At 34.9% G+C, this 18746-nt stretch overlaps 1 protein-coding gene across 8 annotated transcripts in view; it reads left to right on the forward strand.

Annotated features, from left to right (window-relative positions):
• SPICE1 (spindle and centriole associated protein 1) overlaps nucleotides 1-18746 on the forward strand; it is a 57572-nt gene that overhangs the window by 9163 nt on the left and 29663 nt on the right. For all 8 annotated transcript variants that reach the window (XM_077884516.1, XM_077884523.1, XM_077884522.1 and 5 more), the window contains 5 exons: nucleotides 53-100; nucleotides 4426-4569; nucleotides 8895-8997; nucleotides 9808-9914; nucleotides 12236-12348. In XM_077884516.1, coding sequence (XP_077740642.1) covers nucleotides 53-100; nucleotides 4426-4569; nucleotides 8895-8997; nucleotides 9808-9914; nucleotides 12236-12348 — 515 coding nt within the window. The remainder of the gene's footprint in view (nucleotides 1-52; nucleotides 101-4425; nucleotides 4570-8894; nucleotides 8998-9807; nucleotides 9915-12235; nucleotides 12349-18746) is intronic.

Genomic DNA, 18746 nt, shown 5'->3' on the forward strand with positions numbered 1-18746 from the left:
CATTTTATAAGTTATTTTTCTTTTTTTAAAAGAAAGTTGCTCTATTTTGCAGAATACTGTGAATGATCTAACAGTTCATCGGGCAACTCCTGAAGATCTGGTAAGTTTAATATCAAAAGATATATTCAGTGTTTCATTTGATATTTGGTTCCTGACCTTCAGAATAGAAACCAGGGGCGCTTCCTGGAAGTTGGTTAGTTATATTTAATCTTGCTTCTGTCTATATAAAATTGAAAAGCATATCACCTGGACTTCCTGATTTTACCTAGGAATGTCACTTAGCATGTATTATAATTTTATTAGATAGACTTGGTTTATAGTTCAAGTCTCTCTCTTCTAGTATTGCCCTGTATGTCTTTTGCTATCTATGTAAATCTCTAAACTTATTTATTGATATGTCCATCTGCAATCATACTTTAGTCTAATGTACTAATTTATTCCTTGAATATGCCCTGTGTATTTCCACATTTGAGCCTTAATTCATGCAATTTTCTTTACTTAGAACAGTTTCTCTACCTTCTTGTCTACCTGTCCAAATCTTACTTTGCTTCCTTATCCTAGTTTAGTCTTACTTTTAAAAAGGTTTCTGCTATAGATTTTTTTAAAAAGCAGCTTTATTGAAATATAATTCACATACTATAAAATCCGCCCTTTTAATGTGTATGAGCCATTGGTCTTCAGTATATTCATAGGGTTATGTCACCATCATAGTTTTCTAATTTAAAACATTTTCATCACTCCCTGAAAAAACTCTGTACACATTGACAATCACTCCTTAGGCCTTCATTCCTTCCAACACCTGGCAACACCTAATCTGCTTTATGTGCTATATGTGCCTGTTCTGGACATCTCACGTAAATAGGATACAGTGTGTGTCTTTTTGTGTCTCGCATAATGTCTTCAAGGCTCATCTGTGTTGTAGCATGTGTCAATGCTTCATCCCTATTATTGCTGGTACTGTTACATTGATTGTAAGGATATACCATATTTTTTGTTTTTCCATTTGTCTTTTGCTGGACATTGGATTATTTTCACTTTTTGACTATTATGAATGAGGCTGCTATGAACATTCGTATACAAGTTTCGTGTGAACATAGGTTCTCAGTTCTCTTGTTGTATACCTGGGAGTAGAATTGCTGACTCATGTGGTATCTCTACCGTTATCTTTCTGAGGAGCTGCCAAATTTTTCAAAGTGGCTGCACTATTTACATTCTTACCAGCAGGCATGAGGGTTCCAATTTTTCCATATCCCTTGCCACATGTTATTACCATATTTTTTTGTTTTAGTTTTCCTAGTGAGTGTAAAGTGGAGTCTCGTGTTTTTTATTTTCCCTAGTGACTAATGATGTTAAACATCCTTTTGTGTGCTTATTGGCCATTTGTATTATCTTTTTTGGAGAAATGTCTATTCAGATTTCTTAGCCAGGGGATCCCTGGGTGGCTCAGTGGTTTGGCACCTGCCTTCGGCCCAGGGGCAATCCTGGAGTCCCGGGATCGAGTCCTGTGTCGGGTTCCCAGCATGGAGCCTGCTTCTCCCTCTGGCTGTGTCTCTGCATCTCTCTCTCTATCATGAATAAATGGAAAATTAAAAAAAAAAAAAGATTCCTTAGCCAGATAAAAATTAATTACTTGTGTTTTTATTATTTTATTTTATTTTTTTAAAGATTTTATTTATTTATGTGAGACACACACACACACACACAGAGAGAGAGAGAGAGAGAGGCAGAGACACAGGCAGAGAAGCAGGCTCTATGCAGGGAGCCCAATATGGGACTCGATTCTGGGTCTCCAGGATCAGGCCCTGGGCTGAATGCAGCACTAAACCGCTGAGCCACCCGGGCTGCCATACTTGTGTTTTTATTGTAGAGTTATAAGAGTTCTTTGCATAATCTGGATCCAAGTTCCTTATCAGATATATGATTTGTCAATATTTTCTCCCATTCTGTTGATTGTCTTTTCATTTTCTTGATGATATCTTTTGAAGCACAAAAATTAAAAAAAAAAATTTAAAGAATTTATTTATTTATTCATGAGAGAGGCAGAAACACAGGCAGAGGGAGAAGCAGACTCTCTGTCGGGGAGCCTGATGCAGGAGTTGATCCCAGGACCCCGGGTTGATGACCTGAGCCAAAGGCAGATGCTAAACCACTGAGCCACCCAGGTGCCCCCCAAATTTTTAATTTTGATAACTCCAGTCTATCTGTTTGTTCTTTTGTCAACTGTGTTTTTAGTATCATATCTAAGAGACCATTGTTTAACCTAAGGTTTACAAAGATTTACTATGTTTCTTCTAAGAGTTTCATAGTTTTAGCTCTTATGTTTAGGTCTTTGATCCATTTTGAATTAATTTTTGTGTATAGTATGAGATGGGGTCCAACTTCATCTCTAAATGGATAACCATGTACCATTTGTTAAAAAGACTATGCTTTCTTCATTGAATTACCTTGATACCCTTGCTGAAAATCAATTGTCTGTGAACCTAAGGGTTTAGTTTGGGCTCTCAGTTTTATACCACTGATCTACATGTCTATCCTTGTACGACACAACAATGTCTTGGTTTTTATAGTTTTGTATTAAGTTTGAAGTTTTCTGAAGCTGCCCAACAATTAGTATCTCCTCTAAACTGTTGTCGTACTTGCTAGGTACATGAGGCATAGCGTATGTGCTGTCTAATGCATTTCATTTATCTTTATTTGTACATTTGGCCTTTGAACAATGTGGGGGTTAGGGGTGCCAACCTCCTGCATAGTCAGAAATCTGCATATAAGTTTTGACTTCCCCACAACTTAACTACTAATAGCCTACCATTGACAGGAAGCCTTACCAATAACATAAGTAGCTGTGTGTTATATGTATTATATACTGCATTCTTACAATAAAGTAAGCTAGAGAAAAGAAAATGTTATTAAAATCGTAAGGAAGAGAAATACACTTACAGTACTATACTATAGTTACTGAAAAAAATCCATGTATAAGTGGATCTGTGCAGTTCAAATTTGTATCAGCAAAGGGTCAACTGTATGTGCCCAATCTCCCTGGGCAGATTTTTAATGCTTTTGAGGGATAAGGGCTATCTATCTCTTGTATGTCTTTGTGGACCTAGGAATCTTAATCCTGGTAGATACTCATTAAATATTTTTGAGGTTAATAATGATGCCCTATTGATTTAAAATTTTTTTGTTATGAGAAGTTTCAAATTTACATGGAAATGGGGGCAATAGCATAAAGATCTCCCATGTACTGTTCACCCAGATATAATAGTTAATAAATTTTGCCATAGTTGCTTCATTTTTCATACCTTTTCCTTCCTTCACTGTTGCATTTTAAAGCAAATCCCAGATAACATGGCATTTTGTGCCAACATATTCAGTTTGTGTTTTAAAAAATACATTTTCTTATGTAACCACGATGCCATTATCACACCTAACAAAAGTAACAATAATTTTTTGATATTGCCTAATTCCCAGTCTATATTCATACTACCCCAGTTATCTCAAAAATATCATCTTCATTTGTTTTTTGTGTTCAGAATCCTTACACAGTATTTGGTTGTTGGTCTCTTAATGGACTGATTTCATATTTACATGGTAAAAACGCAGCAGTATATTTTATCAGATGCCATATAGGTTTTGTTCATGTTCATTGTTCTGAATACTAGAGTGCTTGTAAAGCCAATATCTGCTCCTATTCCTTAGCCATCTCAGTGAACTCCTCTCTCTCCTCTGCTCTTAAACTATGGCTCTTATTTCTCCTTCAGGAATTCCACTTTTCTGGAGTTATACATTTCCAGTGACCCACTTCCAAATGTAGCCATTGCAGGGCTATAAAAATATTGCATTGTTAGTTTTTGGTAGTGATGTGAGTACTATGAAATGGGTGTGTTTTTGCCACAGATGGGTTAGTGAGCTTTGTGCCTTTTTACATTGTATTCAGTGTGTATGTGTTGGTGTACGTATATGTGTGTGTGTGTGTATGTAATTGTACATGTACACACGTGTAAATGAAAAGTTTAACAATAATTCTTCCTTATATATGATTTACTCTTAACATTTTCTATTCTATATTCTTTTTTATTTTAAAAATGTTGGTTGACCCACTGATTGATTTTACTGTCCATTAAATGAATCCTGGTCTGTAGTTTGGAAAATAACATTTTATTGGATAGTCTTGTACAAAGGAAGTAGAAATTAATATTTTTTCATTTTGTCTTTTTGCTAGGTTTACTAGTTCTAGGATAATTCTTTTTTTTTTATCACTTTTGAAAATTTAGAAGATTGAAAATTTTGGTCATGAATATGTATGAATATACACATTTGGACCAGAAAGAAATTTTTAAAAGATGAACTAAATTAGGTGGTCCCACAATCTGAATAGGCAGCTTCTTTGTTCCTGAAACATTCTTTTATATTTTTTCTTTTGTACAGATACGTCGTCATGAAATACACAAATCAAAGAACAGAGCATTAGTACACTGGGAACTCCAAGAAAAAGCTTTGAGGAGAAAATGGAAGAAGCAGAAACCAGAAGTTTCTAATCTTGAGAGAAGAAGATTGTCTATCATGAAGGAGGTATGCTAAACTGCATTTTCTTTAGAGTTAGAGAAGAAAATAGTTTTCTCTCTTTTCCCCCAAGTTTGATTCACATTGGAGAGACTCTAGTATTATGACTGTGTCCTTATATGATGGATCTACACATGGACTCTGAAAAAAGGAGCAGAGTGATGATTAAAGTCTAGTTTGGAGGTTTGAATTCCTGCTCTGCAAGTTACTGTTTATGAAACTTGCCTGATTGTATTGTTATGAGATTTCAGTGATACATACTAACTGACGAATATAGTCCTTGGCACATAATTAGTGCCTTATATACATATATAAACTGCTGTAATTATTTTTCTCAGCTCACACACAGTGCTATTAGATTGATTACTCTGCAAAAAAAAAAAAAAATGTACTTGTCCAACAAGTTAGTTAGTAAGCCACTTGTCTTTACCTTAACCTTTTGCCAGATGTAGGGTATTTGGATAAGTTATCAGATATATAGAAATAAATAATATGGCAAATAAGAGGAAACTACAGCAAAAACCTTTTATGGATGAAATCATTGTGAAGGAAATATACTTTGTAGTGTTGCTTCTTGTTCATTATTGCAGCTTATGGCACCTGTCTGGGTGATCTTTAACTGCAGCTGTAGATTACTCTGTCTTTGAGTAATTCGTTAGTCTTGTTAGTGAGATGTAAAAGTCCTAATCTTATATATCATCAGGAAGAATTCTATCTCCCGAATAAATGTTTACATGAACTTGTAAAAAGACCGGGGGGTTGAAAGACTATGGTTCTTTACAGATAATTATCTTTTGGTAATCTTGGACAAGGTATGCGTATTTGAATATTAGGTAATAATTCTCAGTGACCAGGAAAAAAGGCAGCCCCTTTGAGGTGGCTCTGGGCTTTTGTTTCCCTTCTCTAGTGGCTCCTGCTCATGTCCTGAATTGCTTATATGAGAATGGATGCAGTAGAATTAGGGATTGAAGGAGGCTGGTGAGAGAGGATGAATGAAGTCTCTCTGCCTTCCCACCAGTGCCATTCCTCAAGCTCTGGAGTCTGCACATTAGTTCAGTCAGTGTTGAGATTGTCCATTTAAAAAAAAAAAAACACCATATCTGGACTCAAAAATACCTATACTCAGATATTCTGATTTAGTAGATCTGTGATGTGACCCCACTTAGGTACTTTTCAGACAGTTTTTATGTACTTTTAATTCATTGCCTGGGTTGAGACCCTCTGCTGTTAGTAAGAGCAAGTATTTCCATTAGCAATATATTTTGGAGGTTATCCCGTGTCAGTATTTAGAAATCTACCTTTTCCTTTTAATGGCCAGGTAATATACAAATGTACCACAATTTATTTTTCCAGCGCTTTATTTGTGCCAATTTAGGAAGTGTATTGGAGTATAGTTTAGGCCTCAGGAAAAAAAAGAAGATCCCAAGATATAGTGGTTTAAACAAAATAGGAATCTATTTCTCTCTATGAAACTGTTCAGTGGTAAATGGTGGTTGGTACAGTCTCTGGGGTCTTTTATTCCAGGGCTTCTATCTCTGAGTAGAGAATGGCTATTCCAGCTTCCTACGGCTGTATTCCAGCCAGCATGAACAGGGAAAGAGAAAACATGCTACTCTTTTTACATATCACCCAGAAATTCTGGCTTATATCCCACTGTCCAGAAATTCATCACATGACCATTCTTCCTAGAATGATGGTTAGGAAATCTAGCTAGGAACTTGGCTCTTACTTGGGAATTCTTTTGTTAAAAGGAAAATGAAAAGAAAGGAGATTGGTAGCAGATCTGTCACCCACAGATTGTTACCGGCCTTGTCACCATAAATAATACAACGAATATCCTTGTATATGTTTTTAAGTACATGTAAAACTATATTTGTAGGATAAATTCTTAAAAGTGGAACTGCTGTGTCAAAGATATGTGTATCTTTTATTTCAGGGTTACTAAATCTGTAATGTCTCTATTAAGGGATATGATGGGATTGAATGATGAAGCCTCCTTGGGCATATTCACCTAGGTGGTATTTTTATTACCAGTACATCCCCCAGAGCTGGACTCCTAGGTGAACAAAGTTAAGAGAAAAGCTCTTTGGCTAGCATAATCATTTGCTGTGTGATGTGTTCGTATCATGGGAATCAGGCAAATGAGGGTCCAAATTCAATCAGAGAGAGGGAAAATTTGATAAAGATTTTATAAATTCTGAAAGTATAATAACCTCCCAAGTTTCTCTGTAATTTCCTCTTTCTTTTTTTTTTTTTTTTTTTTTTAAATTTTTATTTATTTATGATAGTCACACACAGAGAGAGCGAGAGAGGCAGAGACATAGGCAGAGGGAGAAGCAGGCTCCATACACCGGGAGCCTGACATGGGATTCGATCCCGGGTCTCCAGGATCGCGCCCTGGGCCAAAGGCAGGCGCTAAACCGCTGTGCCACCCAGGGATCCCTAATTTCCTCTTTCTATCTGGTTTTTATTACCAGAGAACAAAAGTGCTAGGATAAAAAGTTTTTCATAATGTTTTTGAAGAGACTTTGGCTGATCCTTAGCAAATTCAAGATGTGTACCAGTATTCATAAGTTTGACTTTGCACTCCATGAACCCATCCGGAGAAATAATGTATACAGATGGGCTTGCAGAGATTGGTTTACCTATCAAGAGGGTGAGGTTTATCAGAGAGGAGTGATAAATCTAGAGAGTGCAAAAGAAAGCCAATACACTGATCTGTGGTCTCTCAACCCATCTGCCTTACGAGGGCTGGGCAGAGACTGACAAAGTGCAACAGGGCAGTGGATTTCCTGGAGACCTCATTGTAATTGATATCAGGTCTTGATATGATAAAATTACTCCTCTGCAGTCTGCTTCTGTCAGTTTTATCTCTTTATTTTGATGGAAGGTCAGTGATTTTTTTTTTAATAGTAACTCAAAACTGCTATTAGGAAATATCCTGTGTGTAATTTTTCTAGTTTAAATGATAGATTATAATGTTCCATTTACTCTCTTGCATAAACTTTAATTGCATGTACTTGGAAGATCGCTAACCAGGGATAGAAATCTGGTTCATGGGATACTATAATTTAAGTTGTAACAACATTTTAAATATCCCTAGAATGGTTTTCATTGTGTCCACATCCTTATAACACCTCTTTGAGGTTGGGGAAGGTGTGGTATCCTCATTTACATATTAGAAACCTAAGTTAAGGTGGTTGGATTTTGCTTAGTATCCCTTGACTGGGCCTAGGATTCCAGTCTTCTGGCTCCGAATGTGCTCTTTGCCTTATATCATTCCAAAGCTTACTCTTTGTGGAAGGAACAAATTTCAAGACTTGATTCTCACCAACTAAGCCAGCCAACCTGATTGGCCACAGCAGAAGAAAGGGAAGAAGTCAGAATGTGACTCTTGTTATTTTTCTCAGTGTCCTGAAACAATAACTGAGGTCATAGTATATACTTGTTTCCATGGGCTAGAGATTCTGGTAAGAGCATTTGTTGCCAGATGCTTTATTGTTTTGAATCCATATTGGAAGCTGGGCAGTTTCCAATTTTGTAAACTTCTTTCAATTTAAGAATGCCATCTGGTGGTGGTGGCTAGAGTTGACTTGCCTGCGTCTCCCTGCTTGTAATTATGAATGTTGAATTCTAAGTTGAAAAGTGCTTACTCAGAGGCACTACTGTAATGGTATTTTTTGAGTTCTCACTCCTCCCTCTAGGATAAAAATCCAGCTTGTTTGTAAACAGACAAGCATCACTTTTTTGTTTGAGGCCCCAAAGCTCCTCTTACTTCATATTCTCTTAAGTTGTTGATCGTGATCCATTAGTGGATTATGAAATCACTTTTTTTTTTTTTTTTTTTTTTTTTTGTGAAATCACTTTTAAAGGTTGAAACACCTCTGAGTTTATGGCTTGGAGATTTATATCTTTAATCAGTGTTTTTCAAACTGGATCACAACTCTTTAGTGGCTTGTGAAATTGAGTTAGTGTGTTGTAGCCATTATTTTAAAAAATAGAATAGAAACTAAAGAAAATATCAGAGCGGCTCTCAAAAAGTTAGGTTAAGTAAGCTCTTATTTTGTTATACATTTACATTTACATTTGTGCGTATGCTGGGTCACAGTTTAATAATAGATTTCATGTTTGGATTGTAGGGAAGCATATGAAATCTACTAATTATTGTAATAGCCCCATCTACTGGTACTTAAGGATATTGCCACTGAAGGATTTTAGGAAGATAGTGGCCTATGGTTATTCTGTGTGCCTATGTATGGACTTCTACTTTGTGATTTCAGAGTATATATGGATTTTTTCCTGAATAATAATCTTTATTATTAACACATGTCCAGATTCTTTCTGATCAATACCAGATGCAGGATGTTTTGGAAAAATCTGATCATTTGATTGCTGAAGCAAAAGATCTGTTTGTTGATTTTCCCCGTAGGCGCACAGGTATAGTATTTAAATCAAACAAAAACTTCTTTTTCTTATTAACCATAGCCTACAATTGGCTATTTGCAAGAAATTTAAATCTTTTTTTTCGGGCATCACATTACTTACGGCATGAGTAATCTAGAGTGGATAGCATGCAGGAGTTGTTAGGTACAGATTCGTTATGATTTCTTTGCTTTTCACCAAGAATATTAACTATTGCAAATTACTGAGCTAAGCAAAGGTGAATTGTTATTGCTTACTAGTATATCTTGTGGTGCAATGTGTAAGATTTTGTCATTTAAAATATGACTTAATTTCCAGTTTATTAATATTACCATATAAAGTATCTGTATTTATATGTAACTTGAGTGAAGCTTAATTTGAAGGCCAAAGGTACTTCAATCTCTCTCTCACAGAGACTTTGCCTCTTGTCCAGTACATAGCATTATTCATTTTAATGTGTATATAATCCATTGTTTACTTTAACCTCTGAAAACAGATCATTAGTTTTTAGTTAAGGTTTGAATTCTGGCTTAACCATTTGTTAGTGTGATTCTGGCCCATTTGCTTCAAGTCTCTGAGTTTCAGTTTGCTGATCTATGAAATAATAATAGTAACCTCATCAGATTTTCTGAGGGTAAAGTGACTTAATATATGTAAGAGCATTTAGAACAGTGCCTGGAATACAGTAAGCATTATGTAGGTGTGAGCTGCTATTATTAGTTAAGATTTACATGTGATAATATAAACCTATGGCAGTGTATAGTGCCTGTGAGGTCAATTTAACTAAATGAAGTAAAATCATCATGATTTCTTTCCCTTCTGCAGGGTTTCCGAATGTAACTATTGCTCCTGATTCCTCTCAGGGTCCCATTGTGGTAAATCAAGACCCTGTCACGCAGGCCATTCTTAGTGAATCTGTCATGGAGCCTCAGGTAATATGCTGTCTTCATAGCCATCATGCTTATGGTGAAATTAAGTTGATGTAGGTATTGTGGTAAACATTTCAAAAGCTTAAATATCAACAAATACCAAGTATGGTTGCTAGAACTGTTCTTAAGCATATTGCACTTTTGGGGAGTAATGATTGTATCAAACAAGACAGGACTGGGCAGTAATAGCTACCATTTACTGAGTACTTATCTACAAGGTGGGTACTATCATTACCTCCATTTAGCAGATAAAAACACTGAGGTTCAGAAAAATTAAGTGCCTTGTCCAAGATCACATAGCTAGTTAGCATCAGAGATGGCATTCAAATCTAGGCTCCATCTGCCATAATGGAAACACTCTTTTCACTTCTACTTTATTTATTTTTATTTTTCACTTCTACTTTAAAGTCATGTGGATATGTGTTTATATTCTGTTAGTACTAGCTTTGGATCTTGAGTTGATTTCTTAAGGTATCTGAATTGGCACAGAGTTTTTTTGTTGTTATTGTTAAATGGAAATAGAATATACTTACTATAGTTATTATGAGGATCAGCTGAGGTAAATAATGTAAGGCGCTCAGTGTAATTCCAAATACTAGTTCTTCATTAAATGTTAGTCCCTTCTAATAGTGTGTTTACAAAGTATCTCCCCAGGAAACTTGGAATTTATTGACCAGTTACATGGGAAAATTATATTACAGTAGTAAAATGTTAATTAGCTATATCCTAACCTAATTAAACTCTTAATCAAAATGTTTAGAATTTTGAGATGGGAAACATTTTTTAAAAGCTCAGAAAGAATTTAACATTAAGAACTCAATACCTATTTAATGCAATTTCCTAAATTATTTATATGTTTTAAGAAAAAAAGGAGAATCATCAATGAGAAGGATGTTCCTGGGGAATTACAAGGTCCAGAATCATTAAAAAAAAACATGTTAAGTATACTGTTTTCTGCTTACAAAGGCAGTTAAATAGAATGTTACATGTTTTCAATAGCCAAAAGCCATTAGCCATCTCTCTAGCCAAAAGTCATTTTGTTTGGCACTTATTAAAAATGTTAGTTTTCAGATAATCATGGTCTCTGTTGTGGGGATGGGGAAATGCGAAGAGCTGGAGTTAGAGAGATGGGGGTAGCTAGATAATAAAGGGCTAAGGAACCAGAAAGTGAGAAGAGAGCCACCAGAAGACTTTAGGAAGAGTAGAGTCATGATGAAATCAACTGTAGAGTGGAAAATGGGTTTGAGAGCGATAAGAATGATAGGAGAAGCTTGGAAACATGACCAGTTTTGGACATGTTGAGTTTATGTATATAGGATGACTACTAGGAATATCTTTTAGGCATTTGGATATAATTGTCTAGGACTCCTGAGAGATCTGGGTGAAGATAGAAATTTGGGAATTCACAGCATTTGACTTGTAATTGCAACTTTGGAACTAGATACAATCATTCAGAAAGGGAGTCAGATGAGAGGAGAAAAGGTCCAAAGGGAGGACCTTGAGTCCCATCAGATATTAAGAAAGGTAGAGGGCAGCCCCAGGGGCCCAGTGGTTTTGTGCCACCTCCAGCCCAGGGTGTGATCCTGGGGACCTAGGATCAAGTCCCATGTCAGGATCCCTGCATGGAACCTGCTTCTCCCTCTGCCTGTGTCTCTGCCCCTCTCTCTCTCTCTCTCTCTCTCTCTCTCTCTGTGTGTCTCATGAATAAATAAATAAAATCTTTTTTTAAAAAAAAGGGTAGAAAGAAAAGAACAAATAAAGGAGATTGGAAAGGAAGCGTCAGAAGGATAGAAGAAAAACCAGGGAAATATGGTAACTTGGCAGTTAAAGGAAGAATGTATCAAAAACATCTTGAAGAAACGAAAGGAGTGGTCATTAATGTCCAATGAATCAGAGATAAAGGAAGGCAGAGACTGAAAAATACCTGTTTGATTTAAGAAAAATCAAAAAAGAATGTTGACCTTGTAGACAGCACTTTGAGTGGAATGGTAGGGCAGAGGCAAAGTTGGAAGGTATAGGTAGTAAATGAGAAGTGGGGAATGGCTCTTTCAAGTAGTATGGTGATGAAAGAGCGGATAAGATGAAAGATTGGTTCACATTTAAATGTGGATGAGTTAAAGCCAGTACAGAGTGGTTGAAGATGCAGGAGAGAGAAGGGGCCCTTGCTACAGTAGAAGGAGGTAAAAGGGTTTAGGTCCTAGAGCACCTGTGCGGATGTTAGCCTTAGAAGGAGGGACCTTCCTGTTACAATGACAAAAAGAAACAAAGGATGAATGTACATATAACCAACATGTGTTTTTATTTTTATTGTTATGTTGAGATAGGCTCTTAATGAAGTAGATGATGATGAAGGAGGAACTGTTAATAGCCAGTCAGAAGAAAGTGAGAATGAAGCAGATAACTCTCTAAACTCTCAGTCAAATATGAATGTAGACAGGTATGTATGTATGCCATAAATATCCAAAGTGCTTCCCTTTTTTCCAAGGCCATTTCTTTTGCTTCCCAGCTTTATTGAGACATAATCAACATACAATATTGTGTAAGTTTAAGGTGTACAATGTGTTGATTTGATACATTTATATGATTACCATCATGGCGTTAGCTAATACCTCCATCACATCACCTAATTACCATTTCTTTTTTTGCGGTGAGAACATTTATGATCTACTCACTTAGGTTTCAAGTATATAATACAATATTATTAGCTGTAATCACCATGCTGTATATGAAGTACAGCATGAAGTTATTCACCTTATACCTGGAGGTTTGTACCCTTGTACCTTTGTACCCTTGTGCTTATACTATTTCCCCATTTCCCCACCCTACAGACCCTAGTAACCACCACTCTATTCTCTGTTTCTACGAGTTTAGCTTTTATAGATTCCATACTTAAGTGATGTCATACAGTATTGTTTTTCTCTGACTTATTTTACTTAGCATAATGCCATCAAGGTGCATCTATGTTGTCACAAATGACAAGATTTCCTTCTTTCTCATGGCCAAATAACATTCTATTGTGTATGTATTTATACACACACACTATATCTTTATCCATTTATCTTTTGACAGATACTTAGGTTATTCCCATATGTTGGTTATTGTGAATAATCTTGCAATGAACATGGGAGTGCAAGTATCTCTTTGAGGTCCTATTTTCATTTCCTTTGGTTATATACCCAGAAGTGAAGTTGTTAGGTCATATGATAGTTATATTAATTTTTTGAGGAATTTCCATGCTGTTTTCCTTAGTGGCTATACCAATTTATGTTCCCACCAACAATTGTGCAAGGGTTCCCTTTTCTCCACATTCTCGCCAATACATTCCCACTTTTTTGATGACCGCCATTCTATGAGGTGATATCTCATTATGGCTTTGATTTGTATTTCCCTGATTAGTGATTTTTTTTTTAAAGATTTTATTATTATTTATTTGAGATAGAGAGACAGAGAGACAATGGGAAGGGGGAGGGGCAGAGGGAGAGGGAGAAGCAGACTCCCTACTGAGCAGGGAGCCTGATGCAGAGCTCTATCCCAGGACCCTGGGATCATGACCTGCTGAGCCACCCAAGTGCCCTTGATTAGTGATATTAAGTGACTTTTCATGTACCCTTTGTCTACTTGTATGTCTTCTTTGGAAAAATGTCTCTTCACTTCCTCTGCCCACCTCTCCCCAATCCCCCCACTTTTTTTTTATCAGATTTTTTTTTTTTTTTTTTATCTTGCCATTGAGTTATATGAGTTGTTTATATATTTTGGTTATTAACCTCTTATCAGATATATGATTTGCAAATATTTTCCCCCATTTCTGTAGGTTGCCTTTTCATTTTGTTGACCATTTCTTTTGCTGTGCAAAGCTTTTAGTTTGAGTAGTTCCACTTATTTATTTTTGCTTTTATTGTTTGTGCTTTTGGTGTCAGATCTAAAATGTGTTGTGAACCAATATGAAGAAGGTTTTCCCCTGTTTTTTTTTTCTAGGAGTTTTGACCATGTCAGGTCTTATGGTTAAGTCTTTAACACATTTCCAGTCAATTTTTGTGAATGGTATAAGATAGGGGTCCAGTTTCATTCTTCTCTGCCTATGCTTTTCCAATTCCCATAAAGGTTCTTGATCCTTTATGTGGTTTATAATATTTTTCAATTATAAAGATGCTTCAGTGGATAGCCTGTACATATGTATTTTTGTATTATTAGATATTTACATTAAGAGTAAATTGCCGGAAGTGGGATTTCGGGGTTAAAATGTACATATGTGTGTGTGTGTATCTGAATTTATTGTTCATCTTTTTGCATGTGGATCTTGAATCATATTCTGAAATTCTTTCCTAAAACTGGTTTTAGAGGAATTCACTCTTGTTTTCTTTGATATGTGTTGTAGTTTATTTTTTACATGTAGTTCTCTGATCCATGTAGAGTTTATTTTGATATTTGGTAAAGCTTATTATTTGGTATGAGATAGGAATCCAGTTTTTACATTCTTCTAAATGGCTATCCAATTGCCCAACGCTATTTATTAAAAAGATTGTCCTTGCCCCGCTGATTTGAGATTCTGCTTGTGTGTTCATAAGTTACCATGTATACTTGGATCTATTTCTGGATTTGCTATTCTAGTCCACTGACCTTGTCTGTTGAGTTATGCTCCAGTACCACACTGTTTCACTTAGAGAGTTTGTAGTGTTTGAATAGACTTGCCTCATAGCTCTTTTTTAATTTCAGTTTTCGTAATGATTTTTACGTGTTTATTTTCCACGTGAACTTTAATGTCAACATATCTAGCTTCATAAAAAAGGCTTATTGGTATTTTTGTTTTATTAATAAATCAAACTAGACAGAACTGACATCTTATTATATTGGGTTTTATTATCCAGAACAACGTTTTTCCGTTTGTTGGAGTCTACATTTTTGTTTTTGCAGAGTGTTTTAATGTTTTTCTTATATGGATTTTGCTCATTTCTTGTTAAGTTTATTCCTAAGTATTTAATGTGTGTTTTTTTTGGGGGGGTTATTCTTTTAAATGAGATCTTTTCTTCCATTACACCTAACTAGTTGTGTTTATGAAGTCAATTGATTTCATGTGTTATCTGGATATTCTGCTGCCTTACTGAATCTTGGTTGATTTGGTGTTAGCATATTGGTTTTCTAGAGTTTTCCAGGTATTCCATCATGTTTTCTGCTAATAGATATAGTTCTATGTATTTTCTAAATTTTATATCTCTAGTTGGTTTCTTTTGTATAATGTAGTAGCTATAGGACAGTATTAAATGAAAATGGAAATAATGAAGAAAAAAAAGTAGTGGAAATAGTGGGCATCTTTGTATTCCTGATCTGTGAAAATGAGCAATGTTTCCTCTTAAGTAAAGTGCTGGCTTCAGAATTGGGGGTTTTTCTTTTTTGGTTTTTGTTTTTTTAATCTAGTGCTAAGGAAATATCTGTCAATTCCTATTTTGAGTTCCTTTAAAATCAGGAAGGAGTGTTGACCTTTTCAGCATCTGTGGAGATAATCATATGAGTTTCCTGCTTAGATCTATTAATATGGTGCATTGGATTATGGATTTCCCAATATTGAACTATTCTCGCATTCCTGAGATAAATTTCACTTGGCCATTGTGTGTTGTTTTCATTATTGTGGTGTTGGATGTTGTTTGTTAATATTTTATTTAATATGTTTTCAATAATATTCATAAGTGATATTATCTATAGTTCTTTTAATATACAATATCAGGTTGAGGTAACAATATTATACTTGATTTCATGAGAAACATCTGGAAGATTTTCTAATTGTTTAAGTCCTAAGACAATTTCTAGTATTGGGACCATCTGTTTTTCAAAACGTTTGTAGAATTCCCCTGGGAAACATTTGAACATGGTGCTTTTTTGTGGAGAAGTGTCATAATAACTTTATTTCTTTATGGAGAGTGGATTATTTAAGCTTTCTGTTTCTATTCAGGTCAATTTTGGTAAATTATATTTTCTTAGGAAAATTTAGGCTTATCAGTGTGTTTCCATAGAGTGCAAATAATCTCTATGCTTCTAAAAAATGTCTTGCTTTAGTGTTTATCTCCCCCTCTTCATTTCTTTTTGTCCCCCCCCCTTTTTTTTTTAAGATTTTGTTTATTTATTCATGAGAGACAGAGAGAGAGAGGCAGAGACACAGGCAGAGGGAGAATCGGGCTCCAGGCAGGGAGCCTGACGTGGGACTCGATCCCGGGTCTCCAGGATCAGGCCCTGGGCTGAAGGCAGCGCTAAACTGCTGTGCCACCCAGGCTGCCCTGTCCTCCTTTTAAAAATTAGGTTAGTTAGTGGTTTTTCTATCTTATTAAATTTTCAAAGAACCAGACTTTTGATTTACTAGTTAGAGCTACTGTTTTTCTGATTTCTTCTTAACAATTTTCACTTATATCTTTATGTGCTTCTTTGTGCTTGCTTTTTGTTTACTTTGCTTTTTATACTATGCTTTCTTTTTCATTTGGAAATTTAATATATTTATTTTTGTACTTTATTTTTAATTGGTAAACAAGTTTAAGGTTCTGATTTTATGCTCATTACTGCATTAAATATGTAACATATATTCTAATATGTAGTGTTTTGTTATTTTAGAAATTAGGTAATTTCATTTTATATCTTTTCTTTTACCTAAGAGGTGTTTAATAGAAGGTTTTTTAAAAAAGGTTTCCAGATAGAAGAGCCTCATTTTTTTTAATTTCTAGTTTTGTTACATTCAGAGTGTGGTTTATAATATTTCCACTTGTGGAACTTAATCATGTTTTCTTTGTGACCTAATATATGATTAAATTTTAGTGAATGTTCTTTTGTGTGCTTGAGAAGAAGATTATTCTATATTAATAAGGTATAAAGTTCTATATGCACAGCCATAGTAATTACTTCATTGATGATGTTTACTTCTGTGTCTTTACTTATTTTTGTCACAATCTTATATTGAGAGGAGTGTATTAAAGTCTCTGTTAGTGTGTTTCTATTTTTCTTTGCATTTGATGTTTAAGTATATTTGATTCTGTTTGGAGTTAAATACCTCCATCCTTATACAGGTGATTGGTGTGCTTTTTGGTACATGGATATCCATAAGTATTGTTTCTTCATTATGAATTATGGCTTTAGCATTATAAAGTATCCTTTGTCACATTTAATGCCTTTTGGCTTCAGTTCTACTTTTTTGATATCAGGAATGAAACCTCTGCCTTCTTGTTTCTAATTGCCTGGTTCATCTTTGTTCATTCTTTTATTTTAACTTTTCTGAATTACTGTGTACTGAGTCTATCTTTTGTATTCAACATAGAGTTGGATCTTGCCTTTTTAGCCAGTTTGAAAATCTTTTTTTTTTAATTGGTGAAGTAAGCTTGTAATATTCTTGATATGTTTGATGACAGCTTTGTCATATTTTATTGTTCTATGTGTATTATACTATAATTACAGTTTTCCTTCTCCATGTGATGCCTTCTCTGTTCTCTTAAAAATTTCTTTTGGTATTAGGAAGTTTGTAATTTTGTTGTGTTTGGTTGCCTTTGTATCTACCTTCTATAGAGCCTTTTAGTTCCCTGTTTTCTTTAACTTTTTATTCTCAAGTGTATTGGCTTTAAATGGTGTGTTTGATTTCCACTTATTTTCTATGCAATAAATAATTTATTCTATATTCTCATTCTTTCCTTTTTCTCTCTGACCTTCTCTTTTAGCTTCATTTTTTTTTTTTTTTTTGCTTTTACAGGACACAAAACATTTACATGTTATTCTTCCCTGTGTATTGCCATTTTTGTTTTAGTCTCAGAGCTACAGTTAAATATATTAAATGCTCATCATCAGTTCTCTTATGATGTTTCCCTAGTTAACAACTCTTTTGTTTGGATCTCTTAGACAAAGCATATGCTGTAGGGTTTGTGAGTTCTATTCTTTGAGTTCTTAAATGCTTCAGAGTTTTTCTATAGCCTTGATATATGAAGGACAGCTTGGCTGGATATAAAATCTTTGATTGATACTTAGTTTCCTTAACTTTCTTGACAATGCTTCTCCACTCTTGGCTTACTTTGAATGTTGCTTTGAGGGGTGCCTGGGTGGCTCAGTCAGTTAAATGTCTGCCTTTGGTTCAGGTCATGATCCCAGGGCCCCAGGATTGAGTCCCACTTTGGGCTCTCTGCTCACCAAGGAACCTGTTTCTCCCTCTCCCTCTGCCTGCCTCTCCCCCCTGTTTGCTTGCTTGCTCTCTCTCTCTCTCTCTGTTAAATAAATAAATGAATAGAATCTTTAAAAAAAATGAATGTTACTTTGACAAGTCTGATGCTAGAATAATTTTCTTGCCCTTATAAGTCATTTGGCATTTTTATGTATTGATTTCCTTTATATTTAAAATTTATTTTTTTTATCTTTAAAATTTAAATATTGCTAAACTGTGTCTTTGAGTTTACCTTTCCAGCTCAGTTTTTCTAACATAGTTCGCTTTTTTTGTGTATAGATACAGTTCTTTTCTTTCTTTCCTTTTTTTTTCTGAAAGTGTTCCTGGGTTCTAGTTTCAGTATTAGTTTGATATCATTATTTTTTTTCTTTTTCAGAGACTCCTTTTATATACATAAAAGTGATGTTTCTTGTTTTCTATTTCAGTACTTTCTAACCTATTTTATTCCTTTTTTGTATTTTTTTGTAATTCTTCAATCTTCCTTATTAATTGTTTGTTTAACAATTATCCATTGGACATATTGTAATTTAATCTTTATTTCTGAGTTTTCCTTTTTCTTTGTATTCTTTCCTGAAATCAATCAATTCTTATTTTGTTTCTTCCTTGGTTTTGTCCATATCAGGTCTTAGTTTTGGAACTTCTGATTCAAGATATGT

Source organism: Canis aureus, chromosome 35 (genome assembly GCF_053574225.1).
Source record: "Canis aureus isolate CA01 chromosome 35, VMU_Caureus_v.1.0, whole genome shotgun sequence".
In the NCBI taxonomy this organism is placed as follows: Eukaryota; Metazoa; Chordata; class Mammalia; order Carnivora; family Canidae; genus Canis; species Canis aureus.